General features: G+C 38.9%; 1 protein-coding gene across 5 annotated transcripts in view; it reads right to left on the reverse strand.

Moving 5' to 3' along the window:
- The window catches only part of CABIN1 (calcineurin binding protein 1), a 110,420-nt gene that overhangs the window by 45,062 nt on the left and 42,543 nt on the right, over positions 1 to 22,815 (reverse strand). For all 5 annotated transcript variants that reach the window (XM_032706000.1, XM_032705998.1, XM_032705999.1 and 2 more), the window contains exons 28-29: positions 22,056 to 22,393; positions 16,462 to 16,575 (exon numbers count right to left, since the gene is read on the reverse strand). In XM_032706000.1, coding sequence (XP_032561891.1) covers positions 16,462 to 16,575; positions 22,056 to 22,393 — 452 coding nt within the window. The remainder of the gene's footprint in view (positions 1 to 16,461; positions 16,576 to 22,055; positions 22,394 to 22,815) is intronic.

Here is a 22,815-nt window from a genome sequence, read left to right on the forward strand (position 1 = left end):
TTAAATATCATTGGTGTTAACTAGATTTGAAATTATGTTATATAAAAGTTCTGCACAACTTAACACCTTTAAGCCATAAGCATGGCAATGTAAGGATTTTGTTTTATAATTAACACCTCTCAGCTGATACAGTGAACAGTCACGGTATCACAAAAAGCAGCAAGAACACAGACATCTTCAAATGATAATAAAAGGTAAACAAGAATTATAATAATACTTAGTTACTAGATTCCAAACTGCTTTCCAAACAAGCAGATTTTTAAAATATCACTAATTGGAATACTATATGTCTGATTCATTATTACTTTTGTATTGTAATATCGTGTTGTAAAAGTCCATTACAAACTTAAATCAAGGAAACAAATTCGTCTCTCTTTAGAGTCTAAAAGGATATGTTTTTCACCACATATTATCTTTGATTCTGTCCAATTCAAAAGGCTTCTTATCAATTTTTATTTCTGATCAGCATTTTCATTAATCACCTTGCATTGCAGACTCCTCCAGCACACATCATTCCGTTGTCTGAACCATCACAAGCAGAATTAATTTTGCAGTATTTCCACGTGCTACTGAGCCAAAGATTTCCAAATTAGTTTCCCAAGGTAAAAATACAGCTGCTTGGTGAAGTGGCATCCCCTGTACCTGTAGGAACTGACCACAGGAATTCCACCTTCTGGATATGGGCCATACGTTAGAGCCACGCTCTAAATTCAGCAGGGTTGTGAAAAAAGGCGGATAAAATCATTTACCTGGTGTTTAAAAAAGGGACTAAACATTTGGTGCTTATGTCAGAAATGACCTTGAGTTATCCACAGGCACCCTCTAAGCTGCAGCCCAGGTTTAGGCAGTCCTACTCCCACTGCTGCCTGCTCCAGCCTCACTGCTGAGGTGGCTGCTATAGAAGATGACTGGCACCATCCTGCTGGCATTCCTGGGTCAGACTTAACACTATGTAATATCAAAGGCCTTTTCCTTAATTACTTTTATACAGCACAGTATTTGGGACACTATTTAAGTCTTCTGGCTCATTAAAAGATACTACAGTATTTTCTTGTTTTATTAGTTGGAGACACTGCAAATAAAGGCTGTACAAACATCTAGTCTTTTTAAGCTAGGGACAAAACAATGTGGCTTTATGCATTTTGGCAACAAAAGATGGATGGGAAAAAGACTGATAGAGCAATTACAGGGAACTTGAAACACACCCAGAGTGCAACTGGTAATCCTCAAAGGCCATGTCCTATGCTTGTCTTTCAGTTATGGGAAAGGAGGAGTGCAAAGCACTATTCCAGACCATTAAAAAGTGGCAAGTTTGTATTCACTTTGTGTTTCCCTCTTTCAGTCTCATTTAAATTTCTCTGTTTTATAAATCTTCAGATCTTCAAATCAATAACAACCAGAAAAAGTCTGAGGAACATCTCAGCCAGGATCACCTATGGGATGTGAGCTCTAGCATGTGCTCTCCAGTGCCACAATACTAGAAGCCAGATGGAACTGATTTTACACTTCTGCACACTGGGATTTCTCCATGAAATGTTCTGGGGTGCATAATGAATGTTCAGAAAGACTCCAGACCTCTCTGCACTGTCGAGATAAGGGTGCCAGCTTTCCTTGCAAACACGGCCTATGAGTTAGTTAAGGTCAGTACATCTGAAATTCTGCTCCTCTTTCAAATGGTTTTCTTCAGTTCAGAGGACATGCACTGTAAATCCTACCATGAACTCTATTTCCACTTAGATGGGATAGATTTCATCTCTTGTTTTTAAGGAAGTAGGACATTGTTTTCACTTATGGATGGCTTTTTTTTTTCTCCCCTTGTAGAGATAAGAGTAATCTCAAGTTTCCAGTGAATCGAAGTCTTACAGAAACTAGAAAGTATTCTTCCTTCAGCAGCAGTATTTGCCTCCTTTAGGTCAGATATATTCAATCTTGCAAACAGTCAGATAGCAACAGCAACAAGATTGAAATATTTGCCTATAAAACCTTAATCCAGAGTAGCAAATTTTGTGGTCTTATCTAAGTGTTTTCCAGGAAAATTTCTCCTTTGCATCAGTGCTGGAACTACTGTAAGGAGACCACTAGTGCTGAGCAGCAGAATTGGCTGCTACTCCCAAAACCAGCAACACACTTGCACAAAGTTAAACCCACACAGAGGTCCAGCAGGCAACAGAAAGACAAAGGTTAAGGTGAGTGAAGAGGAAGGAGGGGAGAAAAATACATTTCACATTTCATATATTCACTGATTTTGTTATCCTGTTTATGTACAGGTCTATATTTCTTGTTTATTAAGAGGTAATTCTATTCCCTTTGAATTTCAAAGAGAAACATAAACCAGCAAGTGCCAAAGCTGGACCTCCAGAGGGCTTGTACATTTTCAAACCCTCTTGCTCCTCTTAAGAACAAGAATTTCTATTGATAAAGCCATTATTTGGTGACTTTCATATGGACCATATATTATCTGTCTAAAGACAAAAAAATGTAAAATCATACTGAATTATTTGCCCACCTACTACATTTAAACTGCTGTTCTTAAAAGGGCAAGTGGAAGAAAAAAGCATAAATGCAAATGGAATAATGAGAGAGGAGTATGTCAAAAGACAGCAACAGGAATAAGTGAAACAAAGGAGATTTGGAACAGAAATCTGTGGTGTATCATCTTGCTGTCTCCACCCTGCTGCCCACAAACTTAAAAGACTTCACATTCAGACTCATCTCCTGGTGGGCCTTTCATTTTGTCAGCTTCAGTCTGCCACTGGAGACAGCTCTCAGACAGAAGTTTTCAGGAAGAAAGACACTTTGCTTTGCTTTACCTTATCAATTTGAGAACATACAGAGGCAGGAAATTTTATTCTGGCTCAATTATTTAGAAAAAGCAAGCAGAGACTTGTCAGATTTTGAAGGGAGAAAAGTGACATATTGAGAAGACAGTGATGACAATGTAACACAGAAAATAGGCCTACATGGTAATGGTTTACTTGCCTACACTGTCACAATGATGATGGGCCCAAAATACAGTGTCTGTGGCTTCTAGCAAAAACTTCAGATACACACTGGCTACTACTTTAAAAAGAAGAAACCTACCCTTCTGCTTAAAATTATTTCTCCCACACTTTGTCAGTAGGATCACATTTACTCATTGTCTAAATCTTTGGCTGAGAACTTCCTGGGCATGAAATGTGTAAGGCAGTTAAGTCTTGTCTGTGTGTCTCCCCTAATTCAAATCTCTTTGCTTTCTAAGTGCCTGGGCACCAAGTGGCACAACCTGAAATAATAACACACACACTGAGCAGTCCCTCATCACCAAGGATAGCAAATGCAACCTGAAGCAAATTGCCATTCCTTTCTTTGTGACTGGAAATAGCTGCAAGTGGACTCAGAATTATTATTTCATTCTTTTTAATTTTCATACTTCTACAAGACATTTGAATAAATTAAGATACACTTGAAGAAAGGGCATTACAGAATCACAGGATATGCTGAGTTGGAAGGGACCCACAAGGACATTGAGTCCAGCTCTTAGCCTGCACAGGACTGTGCTCCTATCTTCTCACCAATATCTTAGGTTTGGAATTCAGTCAGTCGTGGGAATAGGACTAAATCCTCTAGCCAGTTAGCCACAGTTAAAGATAACATTTCTTTCCCATCAAGACTAGTTTCATTGTCTAATGTATTTCAAAATAATAGTTCTTTCATTTTCACCCTGCCTTAAAGCATCGTTATATAATCAACATTATAACTGTTCTTGTCCTAAAATACACATGCACACACACATATATGCAAGCACACAGAGTAAAACTCAAAAAGTCCTTTTACTGTTGTTCCTGTTTAACCCCTTCAAGGCAAGAATTCACTGCCTGAAGAACTCATTTTACTAATGGCAGAGCATTCAGGATGCATTTTCCTACATGGCTCCCTGCCACCCCCCTCGCCCCCACTCATGGAGAAAACTGGATTTCCTTTCTGGAGTACCTATGTGGATCCATTGGACTGAAGACCACTTATGAAATGGTGAAAAATTTCTTGATTCTTTCTATACTTATTTTGGACTGTTACTGGTGCAATGCTAAAGGTGAAAACACAGAAACACCCCAAGAACTATGGGGGGCAAAGCCTGAGAATAACTCCTCCTGTGTATGGCACTTTGATGAATTCTCGTTTAAAGCGAAAAATGTATTCAGAAATCTTTTTTCTTGCTTTGCTGTTCCTGCAAAGCAACAAGAACATCTCATTATAAAAGATACAGAGGAGATGAAGTTTGTTTACTTCACCATTTGTGCCAAGGAAGAACTAATAAGGAATAAATGTGCCAATTAAACACTAATTGTTTAGTTTTTCATTCTCATCAACTCTGATACAAAACCTAAGACTAGCTCTTGTTAACCTAAATTTCAGTCAGTTTCTAATGCTTTTATACATTAGTGTTGTATTTACAAACTATAAGGAATATTGCTTATTTGCTGATCCAATTTAAATATTGGAGGGAAAAGGGTCTTTAACAAAGTATTTAGTAAAAGCTAAAGCTTCCAAAATCTCTTTGAAATTAGCTTAACTTTCAGAAAATTAGTCTGTATTCACAGTTGCATGTTTTATTTGAAATGCTAAAAAATGTAAAGTCTTATTTTTGTTGGTCCTGAAAGAAACATTCTCTTTAGCATAAATAATTCAGAAAAATACCTTTGCTTTCTTGTTTATCGGAAAGAAAATGACAGTGAAAATACCCTAACCTAAAACCTGTTGGGAAGCAAGTAATTTTCAGTAAGAACTTTAGTAGGGAGCTGTCAGACTAAGGGCAAACAAACAAAGCCAAATGTTTTTCTTTCGAGCCTGACGGAACAACTGCTGCATTACAGGCATGAAAAAGCACCTTTGTGTGTCCCTAAGTACGGTTTGTAAGGATTAAGTTTATCCCATTGTCATTACTTCAGCTTACAAAGTATTTGGAATGTGCCTTTCATTTCAACACTTGCATTCCCATTATGAGTATCTTTCTCTTTCTTTTGAAGTTATTGCACTGCCTTGGCATCAGAACTGTCTTCATTACACACCTACGCTGGCCTGCAAGCCCTACTTCTTTTTAAAATCTAATTTATGATTCTATTTAAGTTTTTGAACACTGAGTCTGCCACTAGCTGTGACACACGTGGATTATAAACATAAAATATGTACTGTAAATTAAGCAGATCAGCCATGACAGAAGGCAGCATTAAAGTGTCCCAGAGTTTGGGATGACCACACACATTTCTCCATGGATGAGCTACACAGACATAAAAGCCTGGCCTATCTTCAGGTTTGTCCACATTTTTCCCACTGTAAATACTTTAGTCACTTCAGAGTCAGTATCACTGAAATAAGTGGAGCTCAGTGATTCTGAAATACTGTAATTGATAGTTATACCATTAATTAAGAAAAAAACAAGCAACAAACCCCAACAGATACTCTTAAACCCTTAGTGTAATCTGTCAGGAGGAATAAACCAGGTATGTGTAAACAGAAATCATTTTAGCTGTTACACCAAGCTCATTAAATTATCTTGAACATCTGAATACTTAAGAAAATACTTAAGTCATTATATTAATGACTCCCACTAGTTCCAGTCTGCTAAGCAGGAGATCATAGTATAAGTGCTAATACACTTCAAATATACACACAGGGAGCAGCTGCAGAGATAAACATTTCAATAGAAAAGGATCTGGTAGGAGTTTTCAATTCTGAGTTTTTATTCTGTGTCAGTAAACCAAACAGCCAGCCAAATTCACAGTTCGTTCTGAGTAATTGTTAGGAAGTGCTTCAAGTTTGTTGGGTTTTTTTTTCTGATTTTCCTTCCTCAAACCTACAGAAAAATTAAACAACTTCATAAAAGCCAAATTTGTGAAACGTTATTGACAGGAGGTGAGTAAGCAAACTGGTGGAGATGAAGTGGAGGCAACTGAAATGAACAAAGGCCATAAAGCTCCTGGAAATAAGCCACGTGTCACTCAAGCTCTTACAGGGACTCCCCTTGGTGGATCACAGTAATACATCTGAGTGTTTAGAGGAGCATGCTGAAATACTGACCACTAAGGACTTCATTACTTTCACTCACCCACTCAGTCCTATTTTGTTTTAATTCCTTTCAGGAGGCTGAGAAAGTCACCTTGTCTAAGTGGTCAGCCCCCGCTGTTTCACATCGGAGCTACCACGCAAACTCCAAAAGTGTTCATATTGTGCCAGGAAATCCTACCTCCTCCACAGGAGCCAAACAGTCTGGAACAATAATACACTATACAATATTCAACGTTTTTACTCCTCTAACTTTAGGAATTTTGCCAAAAGATGCAGTACTATTACTCAGGGAATTCCTGCTTCAATATCTTCATCTAAGCTCGGTGCAGTGATGCTGCAGTCAGTCTGCAAACTGTCCAGCCTACACAACAACAAATATGCTCTTACCTATCATCATCTGCCATCTTATCTTCTCCATCTTAACCTTTTTAGTTAGGCCAATTGTATCTTGCTGAAGCCATTAAGTTAAAAATATTTATCCATAAATGCTATTCCCCTTGCACAGATGTACACACAGACTTGCATCAGGCTGCTCTCATCCCACATTCTTCTAGTTTCATTTTTACACTAAGGCAGTGAATATCCATGAAAAATATTTAGATCCTTCTTCTGAGAACTATAATTTCAGGAATACTTCTCACAAAATACACCACTTCAACAAAAAAAGTTAATTTCGCTATTAATTCTCTTCTTTCTATAAAGATGAAGGTTATAGTAAATTACCATAATGCCAGGTAAATTAAAACAATCACAGTGCAGAACAAAATTGTCATAGGGTTCCAGAAAGGCAAGATGAGCTGTTTGTCTGATGGGAGCTGGTTTTGTGCTCCCTTACTGCCATTTGGGGCCTTTCACCTTCAGAGTGAAATTGGTTATTTTTACACAGACAAGACAAAGGAATGAAAAAAAAAATCTGCCATACCTGGAATATGGAAGAGTGCTGTACTGAGCAAGATCAGATACAGGTTGATATCCACCTTGAAAGCAGTCCTGGAAATATGTACAAAACTAAATATACAGAAGAGGAAACTGCCTTGACTAACATCACAGAATCCTCTTAACATACAGCTGGTGGAAACAGCTCATGAAGAAAAAGCACATTTCATCTTGGTTATCTCACACATAGTTTCACCTAAGAAATAAGCATTGGAGAAAACTGCTCTGAGTATGTCTTGATCTTGGTTCTGTTCCTCAGAGTAGTGCCATCAGTTTTAGATAACAGAAGGAGTTATTTAAAGACAACGAGGTACAACTTCAGATGCACACACATTACTTGCCTGTTCCACACTCTTGTCTGAACTCCACACATGGATATTAAAACAAGTTCCATGTCAAAGCTTTCAGTCAGAGACTATAGGAATTTCTAGGGGAGAGGAATGCTAATGACAGCGAATTAAAAAGATTCAATTTTACGTCTTATATTTTCTTCTCAGATTCGAAATTTACTCTTTTCTGGGTTTGTTTGCTTTGTTTTGTTTATGCAGCAGCCTACACTGATGTAACTGCTCTTTCCATGATAAAACTGGGAGAAATAACTCATAGTAAGAAGCTGCAAAAACTAGTCTGATAACTGGATACCAGACATACAATATAAACCTGTGTATTTTAAAGACCTTGCATGAATCACCATCTTTAAAACTCTGCTCACCTACTGCATTTAAAAATCTATTTAGTTTTTTTTAAATCCTATTTATATTTTTTTAAGAGGAAAGAACCCAACCTAAGTTTAAAACTAACCCCATTAAGTGTCTAAAGGTAGCTCTCCCACCCGTATCTGATACACAGCTGGCAGATGGAAAAATCAAATTATGGATTTATCCATTACACATTTGTAAAAGGACACTCATCACACAGTATTCCAGCAACCCTCCACCTTTCAAATACTGTTTAGAGTGGGTGGAACAGTTGCTGTTAAACTTTTAAGATCTAGCTTTAAAACCAACTCCTTTATGTTCAGTAACACACTACAACCTCCATGACATTCTCTCTTCTACAAAGACACAGCTTCACTTATTTCAGGGTTATTTGTTCCCTAGCCTACCTTTGCCTAGAAATTCATCCACCCAACAAAAGGAGAAACTTTTCCTAGGGAAACAGAATGGAAAAAAATAGCTGTTTAATATCCACTGGCACAAACGACAGCTCAAAACCCCATGCTTGTATCTCCAGGGATTTAGATTTATTGGCATCTTTACTAGCTGGGTCTTGGAAGCCTGCAAAGTCAGCCAGAAAGAACAGCCTGTATATATTGAGGCAGAAAACTCTGTGAACGACGGACATTTTTCACTGATGAGTTCTGTTTTTCCAAGAGGATGGAGCGAAGAACTGTAAATAACATGTTGGGCAGAGGTTGAAAAAGTTATCTAGCTTTTTATAGGCAGCTTTAAGACTTCATTGCTCACTGGGTTTCTGGTCTCAAGCCAATCACTATGAAAGTTTCACTTGCACAGTTAACTCCTCGCTTACCTCTGGCTTCAGAGTTGGTATTAAGTTTGCATAAGAGAGTGAGCACATGAGAGCAAGTGAGAGAGAATCACAGAACAAACCCATCTGTACCTACTAAAAGCATTCTTTCAATTAAAATGTTAGAAAATCTGGACAGGAGACGTATGAGTAGAATTACATTAACCTTACAAGTGAAAGAAAGGGGCAAAGACAAAAAATGGCTTGCTACTGGCCAAAGAACAACTATCAAAGGTAAATTCAGAAAAGAAATAATTTAACTCTGACTATAGGGGCAATTAGTATAACCCTTTCTTGCTTCCCCTTTCCCCAGTGGAAGCCATTTGCAAGCTAGACAAGAAAAACAATGGAAATTAATACGTTTACTTGACTAAAATATGTGGATTTTTGAAAAGCTAACTTTTTCCAGGTAGAAACCATGCCTGTTTCAAACACAAAAATCTCAGTAAATTCAGTAGAGTCAGAGCCACTAATTCTCTTTCCTACAATCACTTTTATAAAATTGACTTCCAGTCATGGTTAGAGAGAAGGGCCAGGCTATCACCTCATTAAGCATTTTAATGAGCCAACTTAAACAAAATTTAAGTGTTCATTAAAAAAATGTTTCTAGATTTGATGCCAAAATAACCTTGTATATATGAATTATATTTAATCAATGCAAATATGCCTTCCTGAATCTGCAGGCAGGTAAGACAATGATTTTTTTCAGTAGGAGTTTCTCTATCCTGTGGCCCAAGGGGCATTCGATGATGAGTGCTGGAAGCATTACACCTCTGACCTCTGTTGCTCTACAGAAGATACAGTGAAGGGAAATTGAGAAAATTAACAGAGGCTAAAAAGGAAGAAAAACAAGAAAAAGAGGATGGGAAAACACTGATTTGTTTTCATTCTTCAGTCATCCAAACTTTAGCTTGTACTGTAACCATAAAATATCTGCCATTTATACAGTTGACTGTATTTACAAATTAAGCATGGGATTATACAATCATTTGGCTCAGAAGGGACTCCTGGAGGGTTTTTCATTTATTCCTCAGCAGTTTTCCACACAAATATGTCTTCACCACACCAGAAATGGTTTCCTCACACAGATGAAGAACAATAGTTTTATAATGTCATTATTCAGGAACGTAGGAAAAGCGATGAAATGCTTGTTAAAATTCCTGAGGAAGCCAGCCAGGCAGGCAGGCAGTGTGTCAGCTCCAGCATCTCTCTGAGGCAGAACAGCAAGGTCTGAGTTATCTCTGCTTAAGGAGAGGTACTGGATGACCCACAAAGCCTTGGCTCCCCCAGCACCTCTGCAGCAAAGGCTCCCTGCAGCCTCCTGACCGCACACCAGCACTGCTGACAGGCCGAGTTCCTAAACTGTCAAATCATTTCACAGAGCACCTTGCTCTTCCTAGCACAAGAAGAAAATGTATAGCAGAGAGATGTCTTTTACTTAACATCTGAACAGCCCACAGTCAGTGGAAAGCCAGCAGTGAGAATCTGCATTTACTGAAGGGCCCTTTCACAAAGCAGAGCACTCGCTCTTGCTGGGCCTGTTCCTGCCCAGGGAAAACACTGATATTTCATGGCTACAATATGGCCATCTCCTGAGGAGATTAAAGACAATTCTATCTTTTAAATTAGGTAGGGATTTAACCATCCTCTGCCCAGATGCCCCTGTCTACCTACTAAAGCATAAAAAAAAAAAAAAAAAAGAAAAAAGGCATAAAAATATTAGGCTATTCATATGTGTTGTCATTATGGTATTGCTACTATTTTGTTTTGTGCAACTACACAGAAGGTCAGTGTTAATGGTGGAGGTCACCTTTTTTAGACACTTGTTTTTGCATATCACCTATTAAATGATACTAATAACTTCTTTCAAGCATTATCTAATTGCTGGAATCAAAGTTTTGGGTTTTGGGTTTTTTTTGTTTGTTTGTTTTTTAATTATTCCTTTATGGTTTCTGTTTCCTTGTGGTTGCATAAAAGTGGCATCCAAAACACTCAGAAGCAAGAAGGGCAAAACTGAATAACTAAATCCTTGTGAATTCTGGGATGTCACTTGTGATTTCTTTTTTTTTTTTTTAAACTTGAGTTGGCAACCCCTCATACTCAATTTTTAACATTTAAACATTCATTAGGGTTTAAGTACTAAAAAGACTGACTTTTTTTTCAAAAAGTTGCAACAAATCACGATCAAACTAAAATATAGCCATTAATTCCCTTAGAGCCCCCATACATGAATAAACTCCAACTCTCACCATGCTGAGGGGCACCATCTCAGCTCACATGGATGCACATGTTTCTTCAAGTTCTTTCCCCCCAGTCTGATTTAAATGGCACTAGTTTGGTTGGAAGGCTCATGTTCCACATAGCAGATGTCTAGGAGTTGGAAGTACATTTGCCAACTGAAAAGATACACACCAACTATGAGCAGGAGGGAGAGTAACTCAGATCTGTCACCAGCCAAGGACAGGAAGGAAGGCAGAGTGTACGAGTTCTAGGAAAGTGATTTTAATCTGCTGTTGCCTCCAGCTTCAGGTTTTTCAAGTACATGGCAGGAAATGCTGAACCTGAGGTTTCAGTCAGGTTGCCTCAAGCAACTTTGAAAAGCTGCCCCTTGGCACTGTGTGGTATTTGGAGGTTCTTCAGCACTAATAGTGACCCCAGCCTGGGTAAAACAAATGTCTAGAATAGGTTCAGACCACCCTTTCTGAATTTTCCTCTTCCCTTGGATGATGTATAGCCAGTTACCTCTAACAGAGACATTAAATTCTGTAACAAATCTTTCATTTTAATTCAAGTCATGGGAACCATTAGTGCTGAGGTTACATGTCAGGAGATGGGAGAGAAACAAAAGGCAGCTCTATCGGATCCAAAGAAAATCCCATATACTCACTCAATGCCATATTTCTGACAGTGACCAGTAATGTATGTCTAAGGGAAGGTATAAAACTAATTGAGGCATATAATGAGACTTCCTTGATATAACTGCCCAGCTTCCAGGAGAGCTGAGGCATGTTGCCTTTTTGTCCCCTGTAGTAGAGACTTCATAATATCCTACACCTCAAATTCACCTGTATGGCTCTGGCTGCACAGAATCCCCAGACAGTCAGCCTTGCACTCTGCTGTCCCTTTTCAGAATCAACTTTCCTCTGGTAAGACAGACAGACAGACTTAACCTGAAACACAACTAAGGAAAGAACCTGCTGTACAGGAAGAGTAACAGAGAAAGCTCCCACTGTGGTTATCACCATGCTGTGTAATCAGAACTACCTCTAGCAACTTCAACTACTCAGTGTCCAGAACTTGCCCTTCTGCTCAGCAGAGGTCCCCTGTCAGTGCCCAGTCACACCTGGTATGAACAAAGACAAAACAAAGTGAAATCACTCCTGCCTCACAGCTTCTGGCTTCCAGTGGGTGCTCCCACCTTAGTTTGACCCTGCTCAGACCACAGAATGAAGAGCTTCAGGGCTACAGCAGAGAACAAACATACTGCATTGCTCTTGGAATTAAAAATAGAACAATTATCTGTAACACTTTGCAGCAAGACTTCATGCACATCAATGTCTGCATTGTAGCATATAGTGTGCATGCACAGCTTTTGTATGTGGGGAACAGTTACCAAAGATGGACATCAAGATCCTTATTACAACAGATTATTATTACCACAGAAGATGTGCCAGGAAAATACAAACAGAGTATATTAAACCATATGGAGAACTTGCTGGTACATGGAGCTCAACCATGAAATCTGAATACATTAAAGAAGTGCCCTACTATATAAAGCAATGTTTGAGGATTTTTTTTCTCCTTGTGAATTAATTTCTAATTTAGTTACCATAGAAACCATCCTGGCTCCATCTTTAAAAAAAAAAAGTCTGTATATATTTACACTCACACTGAGACAAAGAAGAGGAGAAAAGCATGCACAGGAGTGCACCTGTACATGCAAGTTTATAGAGAAATGTGTAACTGGCCAAACAAAACAGGCTTAGCAGTAATTTCTAGGAATTTAGCTAAAACTCCTGTAAGTCTAACAGCAGTATTCATTCATATAATAATTGCCATCACAGTAGAGCCATGAACATGCAAAATCTCCTCTCCTAGAAAATTGAGGCCTTTCTTTTCTGCTTGAGAAACAAATAGGTACAATAATGCAATAAGGATATTTTTTCTTAGAATTGAAAAAGGGAAATTCTGAGCACCCTGACATTATTCTAATAAGTCAAATGAGAAGAAATCAGGCTAAGTGAACATGCCTTTTTTGCTCACTTCAGTCACAGCTGAGTGACAGCTAACAAATTATACAAGAGGCCATGACACACAGATCCAGACCAGCAGTTCTGCAGTAAAGTTCAAAACCAGACAGCTTTACCCAGGTTTATTTCTTTTCATACAGTGCTGTCATAAACATTTCATAAATAATTCTGCTAGGAGTATGTCTGGGAGGAGCTGCTAGCTTTCTCTTTCACACTATGTTGTTTGTACTTGTAAAACTGAGTCAGCTGTAATTTCAACAACCCTGAATCTTCTGTACAAGAGATTAAAAACACCAGTGCTACTTGCTCCAGAATAAAAAAAGTATTCCAATAGTAAAATATCTACAGAAAACCACTGGACTTAATTCTTTTGTATCACGGAGGCTGAAGAGTTCTCACAAAATAATACCAAATGCATTTCATGGAAGCAAATAAACACTCTAGGCAAAGGATTTCTGTTGAAAATAACCCTGAGGGACATTAATATGCTTAGAAAATCTTAAGGTTGGCCATTTAATTTCTAAGATTAGATGTGACTACTTTTGTAGAGTGCTAGAATTTGTGTTTTATCACCCATCTCTCTGTGTGAAGACAGTAGCTGGGACAGTGGGCTGCAACACCATCTGTACAAGGGATGACACACCAATGTGTGTTCTGAGCACTGACCCAGATGGTGCAGAACAGTCACTTACCCACCGCCGGGCTGGAGCTTTGCATGAGAACAGACTAGTTGAGGTTTAACCCAGACAAAGTCAATGCAGCACTCAGAGGGTTTTTTCCAAGTTGTTCACAGATTTCAGTTTGTCCAATTCTGGAATGTCAGCTGACACTACCAGCTTCTTGTCATGGGCACTTGCAGCCCTTTCTCTCTCAGATCTGGATTTTCTCACTGTGCTCTGTCTCTGTCGTCTGTACTGGATTACTGCCACAGGCTCCACATAGTGTTACTTGAAGAGGATTTTTAAAATATAACTGGGTAGAAAATGAGACCAACAATATATTTTATCATGCTAAACTCATGATGTACACTGTACCTGTTAACAGGAGGACCAACCTACTTGCATGCAGGAATAAGTCAAGACGTTAGCACTGATTCACAAAGGTCTCAACAAACTTTTTTGCTGTGTGTGCCATACCATCCCCACAGCTGAGACACACTGGAGTTCAGCCCCCAGAAATTCCTAAAGCCTGGAGGCAGTGGTCTACATGGAGGACTCCAGACTAACAACATCTTCATCTGTTGGCAGACCCAAGTTCAAACCGAGAACATAATTATCAAACATCTTCTCCCTTTACTAACACTGTTGCCAATATATGGCACTGGGCCAGCATATATATATCATATATCATGATACAAAAGAATTAAGTCCAGTGGTTTTCTGTAGATATCTTTTGTTGAAAGTTGCCTTTTATTTCAAAGTGTATTTCATTTCTTATTAAAGACATTAATTATGGGAATTAAGTTTTTGTTGATTTACAAAATAGAATTATTATACAGCCATCTAGCAGCTATACTACATCCTTGAGAGTATCCTTCTAGTAGCTACACTTTTCATCCTTCAGAGTATAAAAATATCAACGCACAGAGCACGGAATAATTATTTTTTGAAATAATGCTGGAAAATTCCACCTAGGGATACAGTGGAATCTAAGTTAAATTAGCTAGCATTAGCATTCAAAAACTAGACATGATTTAGGTCAACCACTGATCTCTCAATGTGGTAATTCACATTTTTCAAGTAGAAACACTCCCTTATACACACTTCTCAGTTCCCTACTGCTCATCTTGCTCATACATTAAAACATAGGATACTCTTGACACTTAACCCTGCAGTGATGAACAAGTCAACCTCGATCATGCAAAGTTCACACTTGGCTGGAAGCATGTTGAGTAACTCCATTAATTTCTACAAGAATACTTGTGTTATGTGAATCTGAGCCAAAGCATTCACTAGTTTGAAGAGCTAATCACACTGCAGGATTCTTGCAGGGAAAGCTGGCAGATAATGCAGGGAAATAACCAGAACAAAGCCACGTAGCCATCAATCAGGTCACAACCCTATCAGGCTGTGCTGTGCTTGCAGCTGGGACAGAGTTAATTCTCTTCCTAGAAGCTGGTATAGCACTGTGTTTTGGAATCAATGTGAGAATAACATTGATAAGACACTGATGTAGTTGTTGCTAAGCAGTGCTTACTAGAAATCAGGTTCCCAGGCTCTGCCAGTGAGGAAGTGCACAAGAAGCTGGAAGGGAGCGTGGCCAGGACAGCTGATCCAAACTGGCTAAAGGGCTATTCCATACCACAGAACATCATTCCCAGTGTATAAACTGGAGGGAGCTGGTCATGAGAGGCCAATTGCTTCTTGGGAACAGGTTATGCATTGCTCAGCAAGTGGTGAGTAAACTGTATTGTGCATAATTTCTCCTTATATTACTAATTATAACTATTTTAATACTTTATTTCAATTATTTAACTGTTCTTATCTCAGCTTTACCTTTTTTTCTGATTCTTCTCCCCATCCCACCATGGGGGTGTGGGAGGGGGGTGACTGGATGGTACTTATTTGCTGGCTGACAGTATTTGTTAATCAAAAGTTCTCTCCAGAAAGATGTAATGATATAGAAAACCCCATTTGCAGACTGATCCATGATACAATTTTGAGCCATTGTCAGTATTCCTTAGTTGTTTAACCCATCTGAGGGATTATAATCAGAGAAGAGCACCTTAACAGAGGCTTGCACAGTGGTGCTAATTAACACAACATACAGCAAAAATGAAGATAGATGTTAACAGATATAAGATGGAAATAAATTTCACAATTACAATATTAAAACAGAAGCACTAGATGGGAAAGCAGAGACATAAAATTCTGTCACTGCAATCACAGGCAACCATATAGCAGATATGGACTATAACATAGTTCAGAATGACATACAGACCATCTCCAGGCTCTCACCATGCACTGTGAGCCAGAATTGCTACAGAATCCTATCTCAAAAGAACAGATGGCACAAAAACCTAGAACATACCACAAAAAGCCAAAGACACCAAAGACAACAGCAGTGTGTAAGTGGCAATCACAGCAGGGAATCTGATAGATAAATGCTTATGTAAGTCTCAGAAGTGTTGTGTGTCCTATGCCAGTAAGAGGCACAGACATCCCTGTGGAAGATATCACAGACATGGGGACAGTCTCTGTGACAGTGCTGCTACCTCACTGTGGGACTTGGAAAGACTCTTTCTGTTGAGCCATGCTACAACAAAGGGGAATACAAGAAAGCTCCTTCAATTGCAGGAGATCGCTTAGCACAACTAGCAATGTTTTTTTGTCAAGAGAAGTGCAAGTCTAGTTGAGAAACGACAGACAAGAGGATAATCAAGATGAACAAAATGAGAATTTTTATAGAGGGCTCAACCATCAAGTATATGGTAAATGATGCATAACTGAAAAATGTTGGTGCTTCTCTCCTCCTGTTTTCAAGCTCATGAGAAATAATCCTTTAATGTCCCCTTCAAGAGAGGCACATTTGCCCAGTAAATATGTCTGTAACACAATTCTCCCTTCCTTTAGCCGCTCATGGCTTGTTTTATGTGCCTGTGTGGAATTTCACATTATGGTCCCTTCACAAACCCTTCAAATGAGAAACAGGTGTTACAGTGAGGGCTGAGAACGGACGGGTGTGTTTATCAGCTGTATAAACTTACGTTGAAGAAATTGGTCTTGTTCCTCTCGCAGAAGAGGCCCTGTGCAGGCATGTGCTTCAGCTGCTGCCAGGGGATCCCGCTGCCCAGGAGCACGTCCCGGGCCCACTGCAGGTTCTGTGGACAGAGAAGGGCTGGTGAGCTGCAGGCAGGGGATGGAAATGCCACCACAGGTAAAAGTACAAAGCACACTCACTTGGTTTTATTTATTAACCTGCAGTGTCATTTCTCATTTTCCACGTAGCTGCTGTCCCAACAGTATTTTGAAAGGCGTGTGATCTGGAGAAGACATCCCTCAGGAGAGAGAGGCCAGTTTGTTGCTCAGAGCAAGCATCCAAGCCCAGAGACTGGCCAGGCTCCTACAGCTGCTGAATCCAGCCTCAGATCATGCAGTTTTGCATTCTTGTATTTTTTTTTAACCTGTCTTTGCTTTGCTGATATCCACCCTCTATCTCCTGTCACCTGCAGAAACCCGAAATGTAGGTATATTTAAAACACCCTAATTTTTTTGTTAGAAGCCAAATTTTAATGTTCAATATGAAATAATTTATATATAAAAATATAAAGTTTCTCAGCAAACAGTGGAACTCACTGTCCTGGGTATCCTGCAGCCTTCCCCTGCACACCAGGCTTCTCGCTGCCCTCTGGCCCTCCCTTTTTCCTCCCTTGTTTTTCCCCATATACTCTGGAAGCTGTCCCTCAGGTCTTCCCTCAGGCTAACTAGCAGGGAATCCCTGCCAGCACTCAGGCCTCACAAGAGAGGCAACCTTTAGGCTTAAACTGCAGCCTTCTTTTAGCAGGGTGGTGAATTTAGGCCTCTTACCTCTACTCAGCCATTGCTCTCCATGTAATTTCACTTAACCTCTCTGAAAAATTCCATGATCATCATCAAATTTGGTTAATAGTGCACAGTGAGTTAACAAGAAAGTATTGGTAGGAGACTAAATGATAAACAACAACCAAAAATTCATAAAAGCACTACCCTTCTATGAGTACAATGCATGAGCCTCTCTTGTGCAGTTGAGAACCAGGGACAGCTGTTGGCTCCAGGCAGAATGTTACCAACAGATGGGACAATTATTAATTGTGAGGCTTCACCAATGGAAGTTTTGCTTTCCTTAATCCTTTTATTTCAGTGTTAGAAAGCAGCATTTGACTGGCTTTTTTACAGACAACTTTGCAACAGAGAAGATAAAAGAAAGAGGAAGATGTTTGGTTCATAGAGGCAAATGAGAATGTTGAACTCTGGCTTGTGTTCTGTGGGCTGGAAATACGCTTCTGTGAGTCATAAATTTGATTAAGTCATGTCCATCCAAGAATCATATTCCAGCTGTAATATCTTTTTTTTTTGGGGGGGGGAGGGAGGTGGTAGTAGCAAAGTTCTCATCCCATATTCCAGATTATTTTCTTTATGAGGCTCTGGTGAAACAGTAAAAGCTCTGCTCAATCATCAGTGCTTTTGTCCTAATGACAGTAATCATGCAGAAATCTCCAGTGTCTTACCAGAATTGGAGCATCCCCTCTAGCAAAATGCTGATTACAGATTCATGTGCAAGAGAGCTGAATGCTGGAAATACTAACCAGATATTTACAGATGTTAAAAATCCTTCATTCAGAGAGCTGACATAGGGCCTTCATGATTACACTGCAGGACAGTCCAGGGGATCTGGATAGCTTTCTTTTGGTATGGAACAAATACATGCTCACTCATAAAGATCACAAGGTACTTCCTGGCTAGTCAGGGAAATCAGTAAATTTAATTATTATTGCTGAGTGTCAAATTTAATTAAGATTGAAGAAAGCAAACTATGTAAACTTCACTGTATACTAACTTTTCTCTACAGAACTTCTTTCCTAATATGTATTTCTGTGATCCTATTAACCTAATCCTGCAAAATACTGGAATATACACACAGAAGAAAATGCAGCACAAAAGAACCTACAAAAATCTGTTCTTCCAAAAATGTCATACTGTTTTGAATAAAATCAGAATCTAGCAAAAATAAGCTTATCATAACGTCCAAGATCCAGGCACATAAGTGCCTTCCTTTATGCCAATCATAGTCATCAGAAATGTAAGTTAATGCCAAGTGTGAAAATGAGGCAAAAATTGCCTAATGTGTGGCAATCTGAATCTTACATTAAAACTATCACATAAAAATTCAAGCAAAACAAAACCTTTAAGAAAGTTACCACCCCACCACAAAGCCTAAATGTAAAATCCTGGTCTACAGAAATTTTAGCTACGGATGTATTCTCCAATCGAAGTTTTGTAATGAAAAGGTTAAGAGATCATTAATTGTAGCATCATGCTCTGGTGATCCTCTGTGCACATTGCACTGACCATCCACAGGCACGTGTTTGGTACACATAATTCACAGGCTTTTATTGAACAAGATGATGGCAGTAACCCAGCCAGGAGGAGAAAAGATCATTCAGACAAATGGGGCAATTACACGGTAACTTCACCCAATCAAAACTAATAGGAATAAAAGATGTAGTTACAGATTTTCCACTACCCTTCTCCTTAAATCAGCATGATCAGTTATTCCCAGTAAATACGCCTGAGCAGGTCTCAACTCATTAGATTTCACAGAGTCTGCTCTGCTTGGTTTTTAGCTGATGAAGTTATTAGGAGTGGGTGAAGGGATCCAGGACATAGCAAAAAGGATTTATTCTTCTTGGCACACTGCTTACCAGCCTGAAATGCTGGATTTGGCTGTCTGACTCAGGGCAATTATGAAATACTCTTTCCAGTTCAGCTGTTGCCTCCCACATCTTTATCACCCCAAGATTCAAAGACAAGATGACTGACATGCTACAATAACTTGAAAAAAAAGTTGAAGTGGAAAAGGAGAATCTCTTATGGTCAACCAAGTGGAACTCTGAGTCACCTGGGAAGGATACCTCTTAACTCAGTGGTGTCAGAAGCACCTTCACCTAACCTGAAAACACCACGAAGTGTTGCTGAGAGGGGAACAAAACACTCCACTTACACCTTAATCCTTCCCTCTATTTTCTTTCACAGTCCATTAGAAGGCCTTGTCTCAAAAAGCTCCTGGTACTCCTGCATCAAATAAAAGCAAAATAAAAAGACTACTGACCTTGAAGGGCAGCCTTTTGAATGAACTGTTATTACCAAACTGATTTTGCTTGAAATGGTCACATCTGTTATGCCTACACATTATCTGTGTCTCTACGTATATATTAAGCCTACAAATATATAATCTTGTAATTTTTACATACTGTATTATGCCTAGTTTGACTAACTTGTCATGCCACTGACCTTGTGTCATACCTGACACTAATTTCCTCATTAAGGGCTCTGTTAATAATGGGCACTCTACAAGATACAAACTTAAAAACCCTAAGTCATACACACAGTATCCATGAGCACATTCTTTCAGGATTTACAGGGTATTTTTTTATTTTGAGATTAAAAAAGCACATAAGTAAATATTTTTATTTCCTGACAACCTCCTGGTTGCAGAGTATCAGAGCAGTTCCCCATACTAATCCCTAAGGGCCATAAGGCAAATACTTTTCACAAAACTTCTTAATTACACTGACAAACAGTGTCTTGCCAAGTCCTAATCTCTCCTTCCAAACTGTGCCAACATTCATTTTGGAGGTAAAAATCACAAAGGATGATGACTTTACTTCAAGAAAAGGTGAATGGGAAATGGAAGTAACTTCTGAAAATTCACCCTTACTTTCCTGCACATTTATTCCAACAAAAAACCAGAATAAAATGAAGAGAAATAGCCTCCAAATAGTGAGATGGATTTTTCAGGGGAAAAAAACCCAACAGAACACATAGCCAAGCAAAATGTTCAAAGATTTTGAAACGATGTTAAAAAAAGCACTCAACAACTATTTTTACTAATCTTCCAACAGCAAAACCAGGAATACTGTAAAATAGGAGAAAACAGATTGCATATGGAAAACTTGTTTTTCTATGCACTGTGGAGACCTGCCAATCCTCTCCTTTCCCAGCCAACCATGAATTTTGGCCATCAGTCTAAATTCTTCATGCAAATTCCTGGCGCTGCTACGTAAATGCTGAATTTTCCAAGATGGTTATATTCATTTAAAAATTAGTTTCAGTTTTCTAAAATTTACCACTCTGCCCCCCGCAACAACTCGACCTGATATAATTTATCTCACTTTTAAAATCAGGTTTAACATCAGTATATGTAAGCCTACTTCTTACTCCAGTTACTGCTAAAAATACATAGATCCATTTTGTGTTTTAAGTTCATTCAGGAGTTTAAATCCCACTAAAGACATACTAGTGTGCCATGAAAACACAGGCATTTGACATTGAACCTGAATGAGTCATGAAAGGAAGAAAATTAAATCCCATGAAAATATGTACTATACATATATCAAAAGAAAGAGTCAAGTGGTTGTTTGTTATGCATGTAAGTAATAAAAAAAAGGACAGTAAAACCCAAAAAGGCCAGTTGAAGTCAGCCTGGTAACTACTAGGGTCGACCAGGCAGGATTCAATTTTTCTGAGTTCCAAGAGGAAATAGATTCAGACAACAATGTGTATTTCATATAGAAAACCATCATTAAATTGATATTTATAAAGGAAGAGAGATATAAAAAGCAAAAGAGAAGGCTTCATCAGGGAAAAATAATAGAAGAAAATATTTTGCAAGTAGTTCCTCAGGCAAGGACATGCTATTTGAACGAATAAATTGAAAACAGGCAGCTTTTTTTGTTGAATGTTGATACAAAATCATGTCAGCAAAAGTAATGACAGATTGCAGGAATCTAAGGCTCTTATTAATGATCAGCTCCATGGAAAAATTAACAACTGTTACATACAAACAGCATAAGACTGTTTTCAAAACAAGGTCTCTATAAAAAAGGGTAATATTTTTCTGGATAATCACTGTACAGCCAAATGGAACATTCATCACCTTCCAGTAGGTTGGTAAGACATGCTCAAGCTCAGTGTTGGTGACATGTTTTCTGCTCTGAGCCCAGGGTATGATTTGTTTCCCTTCCCTATTATTCACACAAGCTTCAATACTGGTGGGAAAGAGAATTCAGGAAGCCATGTAGAGCAGCGTATGACCTAACAAAAGACTTCCAAATACAAAATTCAAACCTTGATTATGACAATTAGTAAAATAACTGATAATTTTCTGATAATTTCAGTGTACTATTCCTACACATTTTACTAACGAAGACCCAAAGTACCCAGAAAGTTTATCTCTGTCACATGATGTGTTCACACCAATACTGAAGAATTTTTGCTTCCAAGTCACTTTTCAGCCCACTTATTCAGTAAAATAAATAATTGCTGTCATTTTTATGAGAACATCTGAATTTATGTGTCGTATCTAAAATGTAATTCTCTGCTGAATGACAAAAATTTACTTACTCCAATAATAAAAAAAAGAAATTTTCTACTCAATTGACCTCACACATGAGTCAGACAACCTAGGAGCTGAAGACTTCCCAACAGCCTTCCAATCCAAACTGCATTAAACAAGCTTATCCGCTGTATTTTAACACTGAATTAGTCCAAATGACAACACAGTGGGCAGTAAACACAGCAGTTCTCTCAGTGCTCTGCTCACCTTGTGTGTCTTGCTGTAGGTGTACAGGTAGGCCAGCCTGTAGAGGCTCTTGTAGTGCTGGGGGAAGCGGCTGAGGCAGAGGCAGAAGGAGGCGATGCACTGCTCCGTCAGGAACTTCCGCTGCTCCTCCAGGTCCGCGGGGAGACCGTGAGGAAACTCGGACGCATCTCCACAAGGTTCAGCTTTCTTTCTGCAGTCCCACTGTGAGGGTGGGGGGATTGCAGCTTTGATGGGATTGCCAGAAGCAGACTGAGGATCCACCACAAGTTTTTGGCCGGTAGGCTCAGCGGGGTTGTAGGATTCTGAGCTCTCCAGCAGCTCTTCTGACTTTCCTGCAGCTGGAACATTAAGAGAGAAGGGACAACGAAATTGCCATTACCAAATGGCAAATGAAATATACAAAAGGACAAAAATTAAATATGACAAAAAAGTAAGCCTTTTCTTCATTGAAGCACAGAGAGAAATATTGAGGGGTTCCTGAAAAAAAAAAAATTGCTATTCCTGACATTCACTGAATAGTAACCTTCAGCTCACTAACAGAGCCACACACTGATCTCTCCATTGTCTTCATCTGGGTTTTTCCCTGAGCAATAGTATGAATTCAGCACACCTTACACAATGCAGGACTTTATATACTCTTGGAAGATGGGAGAGGAGGAGGGAAAATACAAAAACAAAAGAGTAAATTCAGTAATTTCTATTGCAGAGAAAGGAACAGAAAATGAAAACCACTCTGCCAAAAGAAAGGTATCATTCTTAA

The sequence above is a fragment of the Chiroxiphia lanceolata genome, chromosome 18 (genome assembly GCF_009829145.1).
Source record: "Chiroxiphia lanceolata isolate bChiLan1 chromosome 18, bChiLan1.pri, whole genome shotgun sequence".
NCBI lineage: Eukaryota > Metazoa > Chordata > Aves > Passeriformes > Pipridae > Chiroxiphia > Chiroxiphia lanceolata.